General features: G+C 38.8%; 1 protein-coding gene across 1 annotated transcript in view; it reads left to right on the forward strand.

The window, feature by feature from the left end:
• LOC145495181 (Golgi-specific brefeldin A-resistance guanine nucleotide exchange factor 1-like) overlaps positions 1–19253 on the forward strand; it is a 110613-nt gene that overhangs the window by 72514 nt on the left and 18846 nt on the right. Inside the window, exons 14-16 of the mRNA XM_081474760.1 lie at positions 11519–11620; positions 11842–12010; positions 15106–15347. Coding sequence (XP_081330886.1) covers positions 11519–11620; positions 11842–12010; positions 15106–15347 — 513 coding nt within the window. The remainder of the gene's footprint in view (positions 1–11518; positions 11621–11841; positions 12011–15105; positions 15348–19253) is intronic.

Consider the following 19253-nt stretch of genomic DNA (forward strand, 5'->3'; position numbering starts at 1 on the left):
ATGGCATCGCATGGATCTATTTTTTTCTTGATCTATTTCAGCTCTGATTTTTTTTATCATTTCCCAACAATTTAGAATTTCTGAATAGAAACAGGAATGCTGTTTAAATTGAGTTCTTTAGTCTTATAACTGCATGGTAGTAAGAACTTAAAACCACCTAGGTGTCGAGTCATGTAATTGGGGATGATTTTCCACGGCGCATCCACCTCTGTATTAAATCATCTCACCCATGAAACTTTCAAGGCTTTATTCATCTTGACTCAAATTCACTCATTTTTAGTGCAGAGTGCACTATTGGAATGGTTTGGGGGTTGACGTTGCTAAAGTACTATGGCAATAAGGCACTAAGGGACTATGGCATGAACGTGTAAACTTCAATGTTTGTATAATTAATTAATTTCAATTAATTAATTGGGCTTGTAGCAAGGGGGTAGGATGGGGTAGGTACTTGTGAGCACTACATAAAATGGGTGGTGCATGTACCTACGTTACTTCTCTGAGTACTTCAGAAAGCTATATATTTGTTTCAGAAAGTCCCTTGCTCTCCTTGTGGTACTTTTCTCTTTAGAACAAAACCAATATTTGCCCTAAACACATACGCAGATTAATAAGTGTTAGTGTCAACTACATATCAGGTGAGAGATACATTTTATACAAGATCACACACTGATGTTGAGCGCTTTTCCTTGTGGTAGAACTCTAATAAGTCGTACGCATGCATTCCAGCATCATTAGCATGATAGAAGAATGCTAGGGTGACTGGGTGTCTTTTGGAATAACGCCTAACTTGGTTCAAGAAATATCATCTGTTGTTTTCAAACTACACTAGGGCGTTTATTTCATCCTTGTCTCTATCAAAGAGACCAAAATGTTCATACCCCAGCCGAAACCCTCCCAAGTAAGTGGCCTTAAAACTTGTCAAATTGTACAAAAAACCCAGGAGACTGCTCAAATATTGCTGCAGACTCCGTGGCACCTACTGAAAGCATAAATTTTATCAGTCTGTGAGGGGACTCATTCACCGATGAAGGATATAATCTCGGTCAAGTAGCGCTGTTTACTTTCAATACCTCTCATTGAAATTCTTCTCAGTTGTATTAATCGATATCAGTGTGTATTTTAAATATAAGTGCTTTTATTGTTAGCGCCAAAGGTGGCAACAGAATGTGCTGTTCCGTGACAATTTGATAATTAGATTAGTTCTTGTTTATTGGTCAAAAGAAAATTTGCTCTTTAAAGTGCACCTAACCCCAAAAATTTTTTTTCACTAAAACGAATCTACTTGTTATTTGAAATACTTCTGCGAAAAAATTTTTGGATTCCGTTAAATCCTCGATTTTCTGTGCCCCGACAAAATCTCGAAAACAGCTCCAAAACACCGCCATTTTGTTTCACGACCAAGTTTGAGGAGAATGGGTCCAGCGGCTCTTGTGACGTCTACCCAGGAAGGTTGGATATCTCACGTCCTCTCATTCCTTCAGGATGGTGCAATACACATTCGAAAAGTGCACAGAAACGCCTTCCAGAGGTGTTATCGGCTGTTACAGCAATATTCCAGACTTAAAGAAAAATATACTGTACAATTTACTGACGATGATCAGCTAATGGTGCAACAAAGACGTAAATGATGGTTGATTTTGTCGAACCGAAACAAGCAAACTGAATCTGTGAGAACCATTGAAGAACTCTCACTGGAATTTGTTCCACAGACTTTCGAACGCTATTTTCATAAATTTTCTGCTTAAAGCTAGCCAGCAATTTGTAGAAATACTACCGACAACCTATATCTTCCAATCCCGCAGTATTTATAACATAAACGGCAAAGTTGTGTGATCCAATCATGATCAAGAAGCATCATACTGATATGTAAATAGATCGCAACTGTACGCCGCTAACCAACACTTATTTCTCTTTCGATTTAGATGAAAGTCGAAGATTAGTCCTTTAGAATTACATGATAACAAAATTGTTAGACTCACAGAGTTTTTCGAAGGTTTGGAAATCAGCAGTGCGACAAAGATTATGTGCAATAGCGTTGAAAATATGACCGCGTAACATTATCTGTGGACCGCTTAGGGAACACATCCTCTTCGTTTATCCGACGAATTTTGCCGCAAACTTTGAGAACAATTTACATTGGTTATTTGGAGTTACGACTTAAAACGCGTGACAATGTGAAATCGGTAATTATATGAAACGTTTCCTTCCGCCTTGCTTCCCGCAGCTTCAAAAATACAGGTCCAAACAATACGATTTTCAATCGATCGAAGCCAATGTTTTGGAGGTCATCAAGTCTCGAAAACTGTGACACGTACATCGCTCTTATAAACATGAAGCATTCAACTGAAAGTAAAACACAAGCTGGATTTAACAGAACAATCACACCTTGACAAAATACATTCTCGCTAAGGACAAATGTAAACGGGCTATAAACACGCGTGGGAATCTTATGTTTAGTTGACGAAATTACCATCCAAAGCAGCCCTTGAGTTTTCTTTCCTGCTTTTCGTTTGCCTGCTCCTCCACTTCGTATCTAGCTTTCCATTCCTAATATACAAGCAGCTCGTCCGCAAAGAAGTCTTCCCCTTCGTCGCTTGAAATATTGTAAATTGCTCTCAAAGCTCTAAGCAGTGAGTTCACAGTTGTCGAACGTGCTCAATCGAAGTTTATTTCGGAGTCTTCCGAATTGAAACTTAACTCTGACTCCAGTGACAAAAAAGAAATGATTCTGAGGCAAAACTTGGACGTTTTAGTCCCAAAATACATCGGAACGATTAGTTTTGTGTTCCATTTTCTCGAGCAAATACAGTGAGTTGACTGAGGCGCTATTGTGTTTGGTTCCTGGGTAGACGTCATCAGGTACCGCCGCCCCAGACTCCCTAAAATGCGGTCGTGAAACACTTCAAGCGCGACTTCGAAAGGGCATAGAAAATCGAGGATTCAACCAAATTCAAAAATTTCTTCGCCCAAATGCTTGAAATAAAGTCTAGATTCGTTTTAGCGAAAAAAAAATTGGGGGGTTAGGTGCACTTTAAATAAAGCAAATCGTTCCTCTTCCATTTCTTCATCCGACATTCAACTTTCTCCCAGTTATCTCCAGCTGTGAAAAGAATACAAGCACATCTTCCGTGTGTTTGCGAGAAAACAAGAGTTTCAGGTTACATACCTTTGCAAGGAAAACAAAAGTATCAAGTTACAAACGTTTGCGTGAAGAGTAAAATTGTCATGTTCGCTGCCTAAATGTATTATTTAATTTAAAATGAGCAAAAATCGACATAAAACACTACAGTAAAATTTGAGAGCTGTCTTGACAAACGGCAATTAACTGTAAGTTATTCTTGGACTGTGAATGAAAATACACACATCAAACATACACACTGCTAAGATTATGTCTCATCAAAATCCCTAGCTGACTAGCAAGGTCTATACAAACCAGGAGTGAATGGCAGGGGTTATATAGGAACTGTGTTGTGAGTACTGCATCAGAGCTATACATTACACTCTGCACTATCTGAGATATTCTCACTAGTTAATCCACCCACATTCCTGTCTCCAATTAATGTAATTGTTTTTATTGTATATGGTTTGTTATCCCACATAAAATCCAATATGGTTTTATCAACCCTTTTGCTGAAATTTTCAGGTAATGATAAAGCTGAAGTTTAGACAACCCAAGTGACTTGACAATGTTGATTTTCCCAAGCAGAGTCAGTTTCCTCCTTTTCCAGGAGTTAAGTATGTTTTCCAAATCTTCTAGTTTGTTATCAAAATTAAGACTTTCACATTTGCTTCTATTGTTGGAGAAGTGGATACCGAAAGCATTAACAGAATTTTCTGGCCACCGAAACTCAAATGGTGTGTCTTTCCTTGTTGCCCAGCGGCCCAGCCACATGGCCTCTGTTTTTGATTTATTCAGTTCTAGGCCTGAGCAGCCTCTGAAATTTTCTAATGTCTCAAGTAACGTCTGCACTGAATCTAGATCTCTGAGAAGAAGAGTAGTGTCATCTGCATAATTATAAGGTATTCTTTATTTCCTCATCTCCAACCTTTATTCCGTTGATGTTGCTATTCATTTGAATTGCAAGATTAAGGAGTTCTATTCCGAGAATGAACTGGAGTCCTGATAATGGACAGCCTTGTCTTACTCCGCGTTTAAGGTTAAAGAAAGGGGATGCAAAACCGTTGTTTGTAACACAGCTAGAAATATCCGTGTAAAACACTTTAACCCATCTTTTGAAATCTTGCTTGAAGTTAAAAACATCCAAGACTTTGTGCAAGTATTCCCATTCGATTGAATCAAAAGTTTTCTTAAAGTCAAGAAAAAGGATGACACCTTGTGTTTGCTTTGCTTTGGTATAGTCAATAACATCAGAAATGAGTCTGACATTTTCACCAATGTATCTATTCTTGACGTAACCAGTTTGATTTGGGCTTATGATGTCTGGGAGTACTATTGCTAGTCTATTGACTATTACTTTTGTGGCAATTTTGTACTCCACATTTAACAAAGTAACTGGCTGTAAGTTGTTAAGGACATCGGTGGGTTTGTCTTTGGTAGAAGAGTAATGATGCCTCTTTTCTGACAAATCGACAGTTCTCCTTTGTCAAAGGCGTTGTTGATTTTTTGTACGACATCATCACCAATTTCATCCCAGAATCGCTTATAAAATTCAGAAGTAAGGCCGTCTGAGTGCGGAGATTTATCTATTCCCATTTCATTTAAAGCTTTTTTGCACTCTTCCTTAGTTATTTTTCCTTCACAGATATTCGCGTTCTCATCGCTTAATGGTTTGATGAGCTCATTTTCAAAGAAGGTGTTGCCCTCTGGTGTTTCTATGTTGATGTTACTTGATTCATATAAAGCTCTGTAAAAATTCTCCTCCTCTCTTAGAATGATCTCCTGATCTTCGGTTTCCATTTCATCCTTTAATTTCAATTTGATGATGTTTTTCTTCTCACCCTTTTTTCTAAGTTTAGAAAATATCTGGTGTTTTTCTCACCGTATTCTACCCATCTTGCTTTGCTTCTCAAGATAGCACCCTTTACTTTTTGGTATGTTATTCATTTGAGAGGCATTCATGTGCTTTGCATCTTTGTTCTTAAAAGTGGATTGTTTTTACATTGTGCAGACTGGGCCAATAGCTCATTCAGCTGCTCCTGCAACTTTTTTACTCATTCCTCTTCTTTTTAGCTTTCCTTTTGGTGTAAGCGATAGTGAAGCCTTGCACTTCCATTTTCATCAGATCCCATCTAAGTCCTTTGTCATCTAAATATAAGTATTTATTTCTGTAGCTTTCAATGTTTACTTTGAATTGATTAATGTACTCTTCATCCTCTAGTAGCGATGAGTTAAATTTCTGAAAACCTGACCCAGCCTTTTTGTTGAGAATAAATAAATAGTTTGACCACACAGTGATCAGAGCCTGGTGCCTGGAAAATACCACACTCTTTGGCAAGGTTAGCAAGGTTTTGAGACGCTAAAAAGTAATCCAACCTGCATTGGACTTTATATGCTTTGTCTCTCCAGGTAAATTGTTTCTTTTTGGGATTCATTTCACGCCAAACGTCTTGCAAAGAGTATAGATGGGACAGTTGGGAAATTTTATCACTATCATGCTTTTTATTTTCTACAGGTTTCCCTCCTATTTTGTCCAACTCGGTGAGAGGGCAGTTGAAATCACTGCCAATTATGACGTTTTTGTCCACATAATTTGAGAGCTTATTCATAACCTTTTCAAAAAATTGGACCTGTTGAGAAATGTTGTTTGGGGCAACAAGGTTCATTAGCACTAAGTTTGCGCCATTCATTTTTGTTTCAAGAACAATTAATCTTCCATGGTTGTCTTTCTCGAAATTTATCACATCAATGTCATATTTTGGGTTCCGTAAAAAATCATGACACCTTTACTGTGTTTTGTTCCATGACTACAGAAAATCTTTCCACCCTACTCTGCTTCCCACAAAGCTTTTGTTTTTTTATCACTGTAGGTTTCTTGCAGAAAATATAAATGTGCCTTTTGGTTGTGTAGCCATCTGAAAATTGACCGCCTTTTAGTAGAGCCTTTTAAACCTCTAACATTAAGGGTGATAATTTTCATTTGAAATGTGTTTAAGTGATTCATAGCAAAAATTAGTTTCAAATTCCCTCTTGTATTTTATATTATTCTTTTTATCATTGTTTTGAGAGGTGTGAGAACACTTGATCTTTGCATGTAAGTGTTGGGCATAATACATTAATTTTTATCTCTTAAAATGTGCTAACTTCATGTCAAATATGTAGTGTTGTAGCATTGTACGAAAAAAATTAAAATGATAAACAACATGAACAAAAATTAAATTGAAACGATGAATAACAAATCCTAACACAAAAATATTCTGGCTAACTAAACATAGAATTAAGGTCCATTTTGACCTGATCATGCTAAATCTCTCTCAAAGAAAAAGGAAGAAAGAGCAGTTTACTGAGACAATGACTTTCTTACCCTTTTCCCTCCCCCCCCCCAAAAAAAATTCCTCAGAAATTATTATTTGTGTTGCGTTTGCTAGAGCAACCCCAATTGCCTTGTCCACTTCAAAGGTACTAACCTCAAGTATCATTAAGATAGGCTTACTCTAATGGTTCTTTGGGTACATTCTTACTTGTATAGCTCGCACTTCCAATTTTCAGAGTTCTTCCGATAACCTTCGCTTGTGTGCCACTTGCTTTGATGAGAACGGCTCTCTCATCTTGGATTTCACTTGGGTAATCCAAGGTTATGTATGTATTTGGGAAGTGAGTAGATTCTTTTAATAGATTCCTCTTTCGAAAGACAACCTGCATGTCTAGGTCTACCTATGTCGAAGATCAGCTCTTTGCAGTTCTCGCTTGGGCATTCAGGAACATTCCTGAATGTTAAGTTTTCTCTTCGCGAGTACTCTTCCAAATGTAAAACCTTTTCTTTTTCCTTTAATTCTGCTCGTAGCATAACAATCCACCATAGGAAAAAAGATGACGGCTGTACATTTTATCACAATACCTTGCGAACCTAACACAGCCTACAAGGTGCAAAGAAAGCCAATATTTTACAATATTTGTCCCTGTACGAAGGACATTGTTTATGCTAGGTTTGAAGATTTTATAACTCTTCTGTACGTTTTTATGAACGTTGTTAAGGTTTTCGTATGCTAAGAACTATGGGTAAATGTACCAGTCGGTATCTTTTTTCCTACGTAGGATTTCTTTTACCTGAGAGGCCAGTGACAGCGACAACAACTTGTTGCTCTCCTCAAGAGATTCAATTTTGGATGAAGACATTTGTGGGGCCATTTCTAATTCAGACACAGTGTTTCTCAACACTTGGACTTCGGCCTTTAAATCCTGCTTGAAAATTTCCATTTCTTCTCTAAACTTCTTGAAGTTGTTGTCCATCTTTTCTCCGAGGGAAGTAAGAGTATCCATGATAGCGTTTAGAGTTACCTGCAAAAGAGTGTTGTCGTCTGATGTATCTATGTCCGCACTATTTACACATGGAAGCTTTGCGTTGACTGTTTGTGGAGCTTTAAGGCTGCTGGATCTCTTTTTTCTCTTCTTGTTTCCCATGTACCATGTTAACTGTCTACACTAACCGAGAAACAAGTAACTCTTCAAGCCAAAAACCGTTTCATGAGGAGGGAAATACGGGCTAAGGACGGAGCTCTAAAAAGTGCGTCCGTCCACCATACCGGTCACATCACCAATCGTTGGTAAGTTGGTGTTAGGCTGCATTGTACTTACTGTTATGTAAATCTAATTTCACTGAGAAACTAGGAACAGATGCTTTTGTTTTGCAAAACCATGTTGGAAACACAACGGTATCAAGTTGGAGACATTGCCAAACAAAGATCACAATGAACTGAAACTAACAAATTTTTTTGTGCCATTACATATAGACGCTTATATTATTTATACACAGTTTGGTCGCATGTAGCGTGCCAACCTTATTTTGTGTATTAGTGAGTGCAATCCTTAGGGTTTGGAATAGCTTTTCTCTGGTTGTTTTGTGCCACATTACTAGCCCTGCATACTGTATTATTGAGTAAAGCGTTGCTTTATCTTGTTGATTTTCTGAGAATTTTCTGCATTCATTATAAACTCAGATGACGAGACTTCAGTTCTAACTTTTTAACCCCTAGTAGGAACTAACATTATGTTATGTTCTTTTTTTCTTCATGAAGACATCTTTTGAGCCTGATTCCAAACAACTAGAGCAGTGTATTTTTCCTCGAATGTTTATTAGGGACAGATTGTTATTTTTTAGGGGGGAGGGGGGCTGGACAATTTCCAAAAAAAAATCCTGCACAGCAAAAACTGAAAAAAAATTGTGCAAGGGGAGCCACAGGGAAAAAAATCAAGCAAGTGCTTCTACTATCATTACTTTGATTTTTTTATGTTTGCCCACCCAAAAAATTATGCACAACCGAAATGCGAGAAAAAAAATTTCTTGCCCAAAAAATTCCCAACCCTTACCTCTCCCTTAGAAGAAAATAAGGGTATAAGGGTCTGTCAGCTTGTGATGTAAATAATAACAGCATATCTCATTGTGCAATCTGTTTCTCACTGGGTGGCATTGAAGAACAATTGAATTTTGACAGATATGATTGTAAAGTAAATTTACTTAGTGAATAGCTCACTGCGTGACCGAGCTCTTTTAAACAACAGAAATGTGAATTCTTAACTGCGTATTGCATGACATTACCCCAGAAATGGTATTTGGGGTGGAGAGGAACTCCCTTTTGAAAGAGATGGGGATGCTCATCATCTCGCTCAGGGCGTAAACTGCGCATATTTGTGTCCACTTCAGCTGGAATTGTTTGGTTTAAGACAATAATTTGACCCCAAATACAAACTAACTTGACACCAACTTACTGAGACATAATACAAATATCGAAATCTGGCCCGAAACCTGACGTCTGATTTAGCCAAGAATACAACACAAACAGCAGCATTAAACATTGTGATAAACATTGTATTCAAATTCATTCTCAATCAAGCTACGATGCCTAAGAACAAGAGTTAATATGATTCTGATTTGATTAAGTTTGACTTGATTTCCAGGGAAATAAGTTGCATGTTGAAAATTGATACTTTAAATTTTGGAGTTTGAAGTTGGAAGTCTGAGGTCGGAAGTCAGAAGTCGGAACTCACAAGTCGAAAGTCAGAACTCAGAAGTCAGAAGTGGGAACTCAGAAGTCAGAAGTCAGAAGTCGGAAGTAGAAGCCAGAACTCAGAAGTCAGTGGTCGGAACTCAGAAGTCGGATGTCGGAAGTCGGAAGTCCCTCCTCAGCTTTCGTACAAAACAGTAGAATTCATCACTTAAGTCCGGAATATCTTTGATCTTATGTTGAATTTATCTAATATTAACCTGAAGGAAAGTGTTGGTTACTATAAAAGGTCTGCCAAGCTTCCTTTTCTTATTAACCCAGCACTTAGCCCAGACATTGTATGAACTTGAAGACAATTATTTTTAGTCATGCTGATTAATGAGTCCCTTCTGTAAGAAGCCAATATTTATTTAAAGAGATCAGTTCATGATGATACATGTATGTGGTTCGACAGTTGCCAATATATATCATTATATGACGTAATCCCATAGTGCCCCTGTATGAGCACATGGTCCCATGATCCCCTGCATCTTTTTCTGCTGTGCTTTGAAACCGCATTCAGAACACAATGGCAAATTGAAAAAGGTCACGCCGCTTGCATTCAACTTCCCACGATATCGATTGATCGCCAATCGAAAGCCTTGCAAATATTAATAAAGAGAAAATAAGTCTGGCTGATCAACCACTGCCTGATGCCAAATGTCTTTTGTTTGGAGAGGACTTCTCCTCTGTTGCTTCCAAGCAGGTAGAACTTTGTCATGGCCTAGCTAAGAACTTATCAAATGCCCAAAAATCCAAACAAACCACAGGTAACTTCTCTAAGTAACAGACAAACCAACCAAAAAACTATCGGTTCTTTTGCCCCAACAAGGGCTCCTCAAACCAAGACTCAACAGCTACTTAGAGAGGTGGAAGGAAATCACTTCAGACCCCAAAATCTTACATGTTGTGTCGGGTTATCAAATCCCTTTCCACTCTGTTCCTGGTCAGTTACATGTTCTAGTTACAAAATGTTCAGATTTAACAGTTCCCCTTGTAGATGCAGACGTGAACAAACTCCTGTCATTAGGGGAAATAAAAGCAATACCTTTTCAAAAGAACACTCCTACAGCAGACTGTTCCTGGTCCCGAAAAAGGAGGGAACTTGCTGCCCTGTAATCGACCTTAACCAGCTCAACAAGTTTGTAGAGAACTTCCATTTTCAAATGGAGAACATTTCTTGTCTGAAGACGCTTCTAAGAAGGGGAGACTTAATGGCATGAATAGACCTAAAGGATGCATATCTCTCCATCCACATACACAAGTCCTCACAAAAGTACCTGTGTTTCCAATGGAGAAACAGTTGTTATGCCTTCCAAGGCCTACCATTTGTGCTAAATACAGCTCCCAGGGTATTTACAAAGCTAATAAAACCCATAGCAGCTTACTTGCGGAAAAGAGGTATTCAAATAATCGTCTACCTATACAACATCCTAATCCTGGGCTCCTCCATAGAAGAGTCAGAAGCAAACACTTAACTAACACTAGACCTTCTGCAGTGGCTAGGTTTCACCATAAATTGGCAGAAGTCCGTCTTACTCCCCACTCAGTCCCCACTCAGTCATTGACATTTCTGGTCCTCTCCATAGATTCACAGACAATGTCGCTCAGTCTCCCAGAGAAAAAGGTCCTGAACATACAGAACAAATGTCAGTCTCATTCTCAATCCCACTCCATCAGCTTGCGAAGTGGCAAGCCTCATAAGGACATTGGAAGCAGCCCACCCTGCCATCTAGCAGGCCCCCCTACACTGCAGACTAATACAAATACAGCTCAAAAAATCCCTACAGGCTTCTCGAGACAATCACAAGACACTTACGTCCTTAAACAGGAATGCTCACACCGGACTTCAGCGGTGGCTCCAGAACATAGCAACCGTAAACGGCAGTACCATCAATCCTCCTGCCCCCAAGCTGTACATAATCTCAGACGCCTCCAAAGCGGGCTGAAGTGGGAAATACATGAGTCCAACTCCTCAAACCTAGTCTCTGCTCTCCTCACACAGTGTCAAAAAGATGCAGAGAATCATGGGACCATGTGCTTTTACAGGAGCACTATGGGATTACGTCATTCTTTTACCTGTCCCTACCAGGGACAGGCTTTTTTTTATGTGTTAAAAAGTGGTTCGAAGCACAAATGAGCAGAAGTGTACCTGATGCTTTCTCCTATATTTCTCACTTCGTTTGTCTATGTAATTTTGATTATACTGACAGGCCACTTTGCGGCCTTGGTATAACTGGGATTATCTGCCGCCTTATGCCACCCTACTTTTGATAAACAGATACCTAACAGTGAACACGTAAATTAAAATTCAACCATAAGTACATACTAACATTTTGCATGTTTGTTAATCTTTCAGCTTTTCAGAGTGCCAAATTTAGTAATGGAACTGTACCTGAACTATGATTGTGATGTTTACAGTACTAATGTATTTGAGGAACTCTGCAAACTTCTTTCCAAGGTGCAGAGGTGTTTTTCTTCTTCAATCTGTATCTATTCAGTTATTTATTTCATGAGTATTTTATGGCCAATAGATGTAATTACATACTTAGCAGTTTCATAGGAGGGCTGTCATTATCACATCTAGCACATATGATTAATCATTATGGTCATAACAATGACATTATTTGCATTGCTTTGTTTTTTTGTTTTTTTTTTTTTTTTGTTTTTTTTTTTTCATAGAATGCCTTCCCTGCGGCTGGAAGTCTTTATAGTGTCCATATTCTTGCTCTTGATGCTCTTCTTGCTGTAGTTCAGAGTATTGAAGAACACTGCCATTCTCAGTTGTTAAACACAATAGAAAAGGCAATAGATGAAAATATTCCTAACAAACTTCAAAAGAAAAAGACAGGTACGAGATATTAGTGTTGGAACCCTTCCTTATTTAGCTCAGTTGTGTCAATGTCAGTTTTGGCAAATCCTTGTCTAAGGATCTGAATTGCAGTTTTTATTATCCAATCAGATGTAGCACTAATTGTTATGTCAACTTTTCACCATGAGAATACTATATTGTGTGGCTTCGAGCATTGGAACACACTAAAATTAATGGGGAATAAACCTTCGTAGGAAAAAAAGATGGCGACTGGTACATTTACCCATAATTCTCTGCACGTGAACTTTAACAATGTTCATAAAAACGTACAGAAAAGTTCTAAAACTTTCAAACCTAGCATACACAATGTCGTTAGCACAGAAACAAATATTGCTAAAATATAGCTTTCTTTGTACTTTATAGACCGTGTTAGGTTCGCATGGTGTTTTAGTAAAATGTGCAGCTGCCATCTTTTTTCCTACAGAGGATTCTGCTCACCTGAGAAAGTGACATACTGTACTTAATGTAAAGGTTCTATTTTCATGATAAATTAGACTCACTCAGAATACAGTCGAGGTTAACACTAATGAGGTAATCATGATAGAAATAAACAAGTAGGATTTCCAGGAAACAAAGGTTGCTTCATTAGTGCAGTGTAAGTCACAAATTGGTGAACAGTTGATAATACCCAATCAGAATGAGCCCAGAGGTTGCCGAGTCAGTTTACTGCTATCAGATGTCTTGCGTAGTATCATGCCTGCTCAAGTCTAAACATTTCTTCAAGAATAGATCATGACCAAAAGTCCTGATTGTAGGCTTCTTAGTTCCCAGTATTGTTAGCCGGTGAAGTTTGTATCAGCTGCTTGTTGTTTTGCTGATGGGAACCAAGACTGAGGAGTCTAACTTACTTGAAACAAAACTCATAAGTTACTTTAATACAATGTAGGTGGCGACGTAAGTTCATGAGGAAGAGGTGAACTGGGGTACTCATTCACAGTCCTCAATTTACTCCTACTGAACATACATATAAAGTTATATTGTTCCTGGAGTCCTGCTGCTCTTGACCATTAATTAAGAAATAGAAACATGTACCGTGTTTCTATCGAGTAATAGAAACACGAGTGGAAGTTTGGGAGAACGAGAAATGCTGTGGGAACACGAGCCGCAGGCGAGTGTTTCCACAGCTGGAATGATCCCCAAATTGGACCGCAAATGATCCCCAATGTGGACCGCAAATGATCCCAAACCGCAAATGATCCCCGATGTGCACCGCAAATGATCCCGAACCGCAAATGATCCCGCCGGAAAAGGAGGAATGGCATGGAGTTTGTTCCTCGGGTTGAGGATTCAATTTTTAACATTAACAGAAACAAGTCATAACTGACCATATTCTATATAGATATACTGAATTCCCATTTTAAAGAGTTCTTCAGATAAATGACCTTAGCGCCAGCCCCCCACACCTAAAGACGGCAATTGTTTGTTCCACGCAATGAGTGACCAGCTTACGCGAGTCGGACAGGCTCCCCAAACGGCATCACAGCTCCGTGCTGGCCTGGTTAGCTACCTCAGAAGTAGCCCCAACACCCCTGATGGTATTCACTACCGTGAATTTATTAATCATGGAGGCTGGGATAGTTACCTGAGACGGATGTCAATGGATGGCAAAAGGGGTGATTGGATTGCACTATGGGGACTAACTAATATGCTAAATATTCCCGTGGCATTGGTATCTAGCCTGGGAGAGGCAGGATTGCAAATTATTAACCCTAATGCTTGCGAAGAGGAAACTGGCGACTTCGGAGAGTTCAGCTTTGCAAAGCAGAAGTCCACTTCCACAGCCTTGAGCCGGCTAGTGGTACTGCCAATCCAAAGAACGTTGTTTCTGAATTAAAAGAAAGGTATGGCGAAGGGAAAGTCACCGAGGAGATCTGTCCAAACTGTGGTAAAAAATTCCTATGCTTTTCACGGGGGGTTTTTGAGGGTGCGAATGGTATGCTGCGAGTTTACTCTGATGACAACGCGTTTTGCGACAATTGTCAAAAATACAAGTTTGATTAGATGCTGGAATGGACCTGACCTGCTCGGACTTTGCATGGACGTGGATTTATCCGTGATAAGGATCTTCTGTTGTGGTTAAAATTGTAATGAACTGTTATGACATTCCGTTGTGGTTGTTCCGTTGTTGTTAGCGAGCCTTCTTCGGTGATTTTATCCACGAAATAAAATTAGCATGAAAATTATATTTAAATCGAATATTATGTACAATTCGTTTCTGAGTGCTGTTAAATATTCACGAACAATTGGTATAGGCTGAGTCGAATTTTAGATTCATTTTGGCCTTACTTCTCGTATTGTTAGGCATTTTGAGTGAATTATTTAACATAGAAATGCGTCCAAATAAAATCAACACAAGTTGTTTATGTCTTAGTTTTGGTAGCATTAAGCTATTATTGTTGTAGATCGACCTTGTTGAGAAATGGTATTTCTGTTTACGAGCTTTGATTTTTTCCCGTAATTTTTCAGAAGAAATGTCAAGAGAAAATGAAGTGGAATTGTTATGAGAATGATATTTAAATTACAGTTCACGTTGTCAGTATATCTTTTCTTTAATTTGATCTAATTTATCATTTAGTTGATGTAAATAAATAAATGAAGGAAAAAAAATTAAAAAATCCAGCAAAACAAGACTCCATGCCATTCCTCGTTTTCCGGCGGGATCATCGGCGGTCCACATCAGGGATTATTTGCGGTCCAATTTGGCGATCATTTCCAGTCTGGGGATCATTTGCGGTCAGGGATCATTTGCGGCGCTGTACATTCTCCCAAACTTTCACGAGTGTTTCTATAACTCGATAGAAACACAGAGAACATGTTTCCTATTTCTTTTAGAAAACACCGCGACGAAAAAAAGGAAAACTCCTTGTTAACTTTGATTATCAAAATGTAAATTCTTTTTGCTCGCGCCATCATTACGTCAACAGCTCGCGCTAGTTCTGTGTTTCTATCGAGTTATAGAAACACGATTTTTAACCAATCAGTGCGCAAATTTTCTTAGGACTATTTTCTAAATAAATACATTGTTTGGTTGCATATGTAAGCTGACGGTAAGTGTGAAAAATTCATCTTTGTAGGTGATGACGACTCAGGGACAGATGAAAACTGTGATTCACCACCTTTGTCTCCACCCTCCCCACCCACCTCAGGCTTTGCTATGGCCAAGAAAATGGCAGTGGGTGTGGCTTCAGAGGAGAGTGAAGAGATTACACAGAAGTATAGTGACAGTGATAAAGTACTTCAATCTCGTGTTGGTCTTGTGTTCTCTTCTGACCTTCCAACAGCTGACACCCTAGCTAAACTGAGGCAGAGAAAAAAGGTATTCGTACCATATCAGCTCTTTACACACCAATTAATGGTTATTCAGAATTAAAAGTTAGCCAAGGGTTATTTCTCCTGTTTCAGGTGATATTTGTGGTCAATTTTAAATGACAGTTTGGGATTAGCTTAATCCTAATTTGGAGAACTAAACGGATACAACAGCTCATTATTAGTGACTTACGAAAGTAAATTTCTAGTTGATGCTGAACGATGTCAGATATGGTGGCCTGAGGATAGTACAATAGTGTATTGAGGCTGTCACAAAGTATTTGCAGTTTACCGATATCCTTACAATGGTTATTACACCCTTGTGCTGTGTTTCCTGTTAGATGTTTGACACTGTGAAAAAGTGGAACAAAGAACATGGGATGGGAGGCAAACCAGGGGTGGGGGAGAACAATCTACAATGCCTGGCACTTTTTGTGTATCTTGATCATCCGACGAAAAATGATGTCACATCCAGTAAAAAAAGCGGGCTGAACGGCAAAATTAAATTGAATATGGCATAATCGTTCTCTCAGTAAGTAAAATGGCGATATTTTGCGATCGGCCGGATATTTTAAACGCTTTATTTGGCCACGATAAACAAAATTTTGTCTTCTTCCTCGTCATATCAGTTTGTTTGAAGAACAGAGCAACTATTTATTCAAAAACACGCTATTTTGAAGACGTGTTTTTTACGATATGTCGTCATTTCGTTGTCCCTGAATTCCACAGCAGTCATCGTCACCTAATAAACCCCAGTATAAAGCCTAACTGCAAGCAACCTAAGCTAATTTAGGCTAACTGGAACGCTATTCAGGCTAACCGAAATACTAAGTAGACTCACTCAGGCTTAAAAGTTGATTTTTCAACCTGCAACCTCCAACCTGCAAAACATACCTGCCCCTTGAGAGCTGTTAATCGTATTACTGCAAGAATAGACTCGCACACATAATGCGCTTTGTGGAACTTTCTTACGGATCGACACTATCACAAATTCATGTTTTTGCTCATGACTCAAACTGATGTCATAAAATATGTTACGATAGGTTAAGAACCTTAGGCAAGATATGTTTTCCCTAAGCAATCCCTTAATTGATAAACGCTTCGTTACGGGCAGGCCATGAACCCCTTAACTAAAAAGAGCAAGAGGATACTTTTAACTGCGATTCAGTAATGTGGACATGGCGTGGTTTTTTTCTCAGTTGTAATCAAATTTATTTTTTCCGTTTCAACGGTGTTAAATGTTAGCAACATTAAGTTGCAATACCGCCTGCCCCCCCCCCCCCGATCCCGTGAGGTCAACATGCACCTTTTATTTCTTCAAACCCTCTCGTTTTCTTGTTTGCACAGCAAGTTCGTTATCTTTTAATCCCTGTCATTTTGAAAGGTTACTCATACATTTTGCATTATCTTTCAGTGTGCTTTCTCTATATAATCTTACATCAAGACTTTTTAATCCCTAAGGGAATGAGAGAACACTAGCAATTCTGACAATTCTCTCTTATAGAGTTTAATTTTAATTTATCACACTAAACTTTCTATGTGCCATTTTAACAAACTGTTTGTAAACAGTAGTGAAATTTCATGGCCCTACACCTAGCCATAAAAGGAAGCAACAGCAACAGTGCTACTGTCAGGCTGGTGAATTTTACAACCTAATGAACTCATGTCTGACAATGATGAGTGATTGTGAAGCATGGTGAAGTAGAACTAAAGAATCAGACTGTGCGTGACATTGTTAGTGTTAGTGTTGTGAGAGTGATGCTAGTGTCTGTGAACTCGGACCAGATTAGCAAAGAAAAGGTTCTGTACTAGAAGTGGACAGAGAGCAACAAGTTTGTGCTCAAACACTGAAAAAGCTGGCTCATACCTGTCTTAAAGCAGCTTCATCACTACTTGTCAAGAGTTCCTGACTTGTGTGTGTGGAAAGACTCCCTGTAATGACCTATATGGGGAGGCTCAGCTCAAACTAGGTACCTTTTTCAGGCTTCAGGTACACATGTAAAATGATAGGGATTTCACATGTATGAAAAGGTAGGGAAATCTGTCATTTAGGGATTTCCATTTTTCTGGTTCTAAAATGTTGTTGAAAAGCTCTCATTTACTCTCCAGCCAGAATGAGAGGATTCTGTAATATTGTTTATTAACTTCTTTTCAAGGGAATAGAAAAGGGATGCAGTATTCTTAAATAGGTTTGTAGAGGGGTACATGTACCCTTTTGCAATGAAAGGTCTACAGAAGAGGTGCCTAATTTCTATCAAAGTGGTACAAATGTATACAAAAGGGTAAGGGGTAATGGACCTTGAGATTTAGCCTTCCCATTTAAAACTTTGTAGAATACTACCTCCCCCCCCCCCCTCCTTGTGTAACAAAGATGTTCAAATTATTGTGCCAAGGGATTGAGTTTCCAATTGTATCTTGAATTAAAGGTCAAATGAACCAAAATTTAGACCTCTTTTCTTCAGCCATTTTATGGCCACGAAATGTAAAAGGAAACTTATGCAAAAAATTTTTTTTCTGAGCCGTGAAAAGGAGTCAAAATGTTAAAAGTACGAAGATAGCCGATGGCTTCACGAAAACATTTCCAAAATGAACGCGCACTTTAATGGAAGGAGTGGAACTGAGACTCTGCTTGTGACGTCATCGTTGTCTTGAACATTGCTGCGTTTCTGTAGTAACTGCTAGGAAAATGTGTTTGGTACATCCCAGAAAAACTGGGTGGGGGTGTGCTGCCCACTTCTCAAAACCCTTACCCTATTTATGACCAAAATCTGCGATTTTCCCTACCCCATTTATGACCGTTGCAATTGCTACATTTGCCTAAACATAATTTGTGAAGGGCCTTTTATGGATGGTTTTATCGATAATGATGAAAATTTAACTAGCTTCTTTTCTTCTAAAAAACATACCAATTTGAAGACTAGAGTGCAAAAACCTTAACCTACAGTATTTATGACCAAAACGGCTGAAAAACCATACCCTTTGGGGCCGCACATACCTATATATAGCCAATATGAGTCGTACCCCCCCCCCCCAGGGGGTAGGAATCAAAACATTATTGCCTTGATGACATAATAGAGATATCAGCCTTGATAATTTCAGGGACGGCTATAGGGGATAACCAATCTCTAAATAATCAAGGATTATGGGACTCCACTATCAAAATGATGCCTGATGTTTACTGTAAATTGCATAAATTACTCCTACAATGTACCAGAATTTTGTTTTGTGGGTTAGCCCAAATCCGTTTTCATTACTGAGGTGCAAATATTCTAAAAACAACCAACTGACACTGACAATTTTAAATAACAGTGGAAGCCTGTTATCAGGCCACCAACAGGCCACAAACATCTGACTGCATAATTAATAAATAAGAAAATGACCGACTGAGCTTTTGTGTGAGCCAGAATAAAGTGGCCATAATAACAAGGTGGCTGTGTTAACGGAGTGGCCGTAATAGTGATAGAGATGATACTCTCAAACACCTGTACCCATAAAGATTTTGGAAAGTATAGTTTGCGTAATCAGTTGGAAGAGGATGAGGGAATATGGAAATAAAATAGAGTGGCTCTTGTGTACCTGAGACAACCCTTCCCCCGAGTTACCCTGGCCGAACTAACCTTTCACTTATTTCCTTGCAAAATTCAACCAACCGTTTACATGAGTATCGCGAACCAGACTTGGAGGCAAGACAATTCAGGTGGGCAAGTTGACTCGCCTTGGCAAGTAAAGTAACCGACAACTTTCTTCATATAAAAAACACTTTGGCTTGCCTAACAGGGACAATTCTCGGCATGGCGAGTGTCACGTAATGTCTAGATTAAGATTTAAAGGAGCAATTTGTATCAAAGAAGAGAAAATTCACTCGGCAAAACCCACTGTGGTCAAATGACCGAGGGAAACTTAAACAAAGAGGGCT

Source organism: Orbicella franksi, chromosome 8, assembly GCF_964199315.1.
Source record: "Orbicella franksi chromosome 8, jaOrbFran1.1, whole genome shotgun sequence".
Taxonomy (NCBI): domain Eukaryota; kingdom Metazoa; phylum Cnidaria; class Anthozoa; order Scleractinia; family Merulinidae; genus Orbicella; species Orbicella franksi.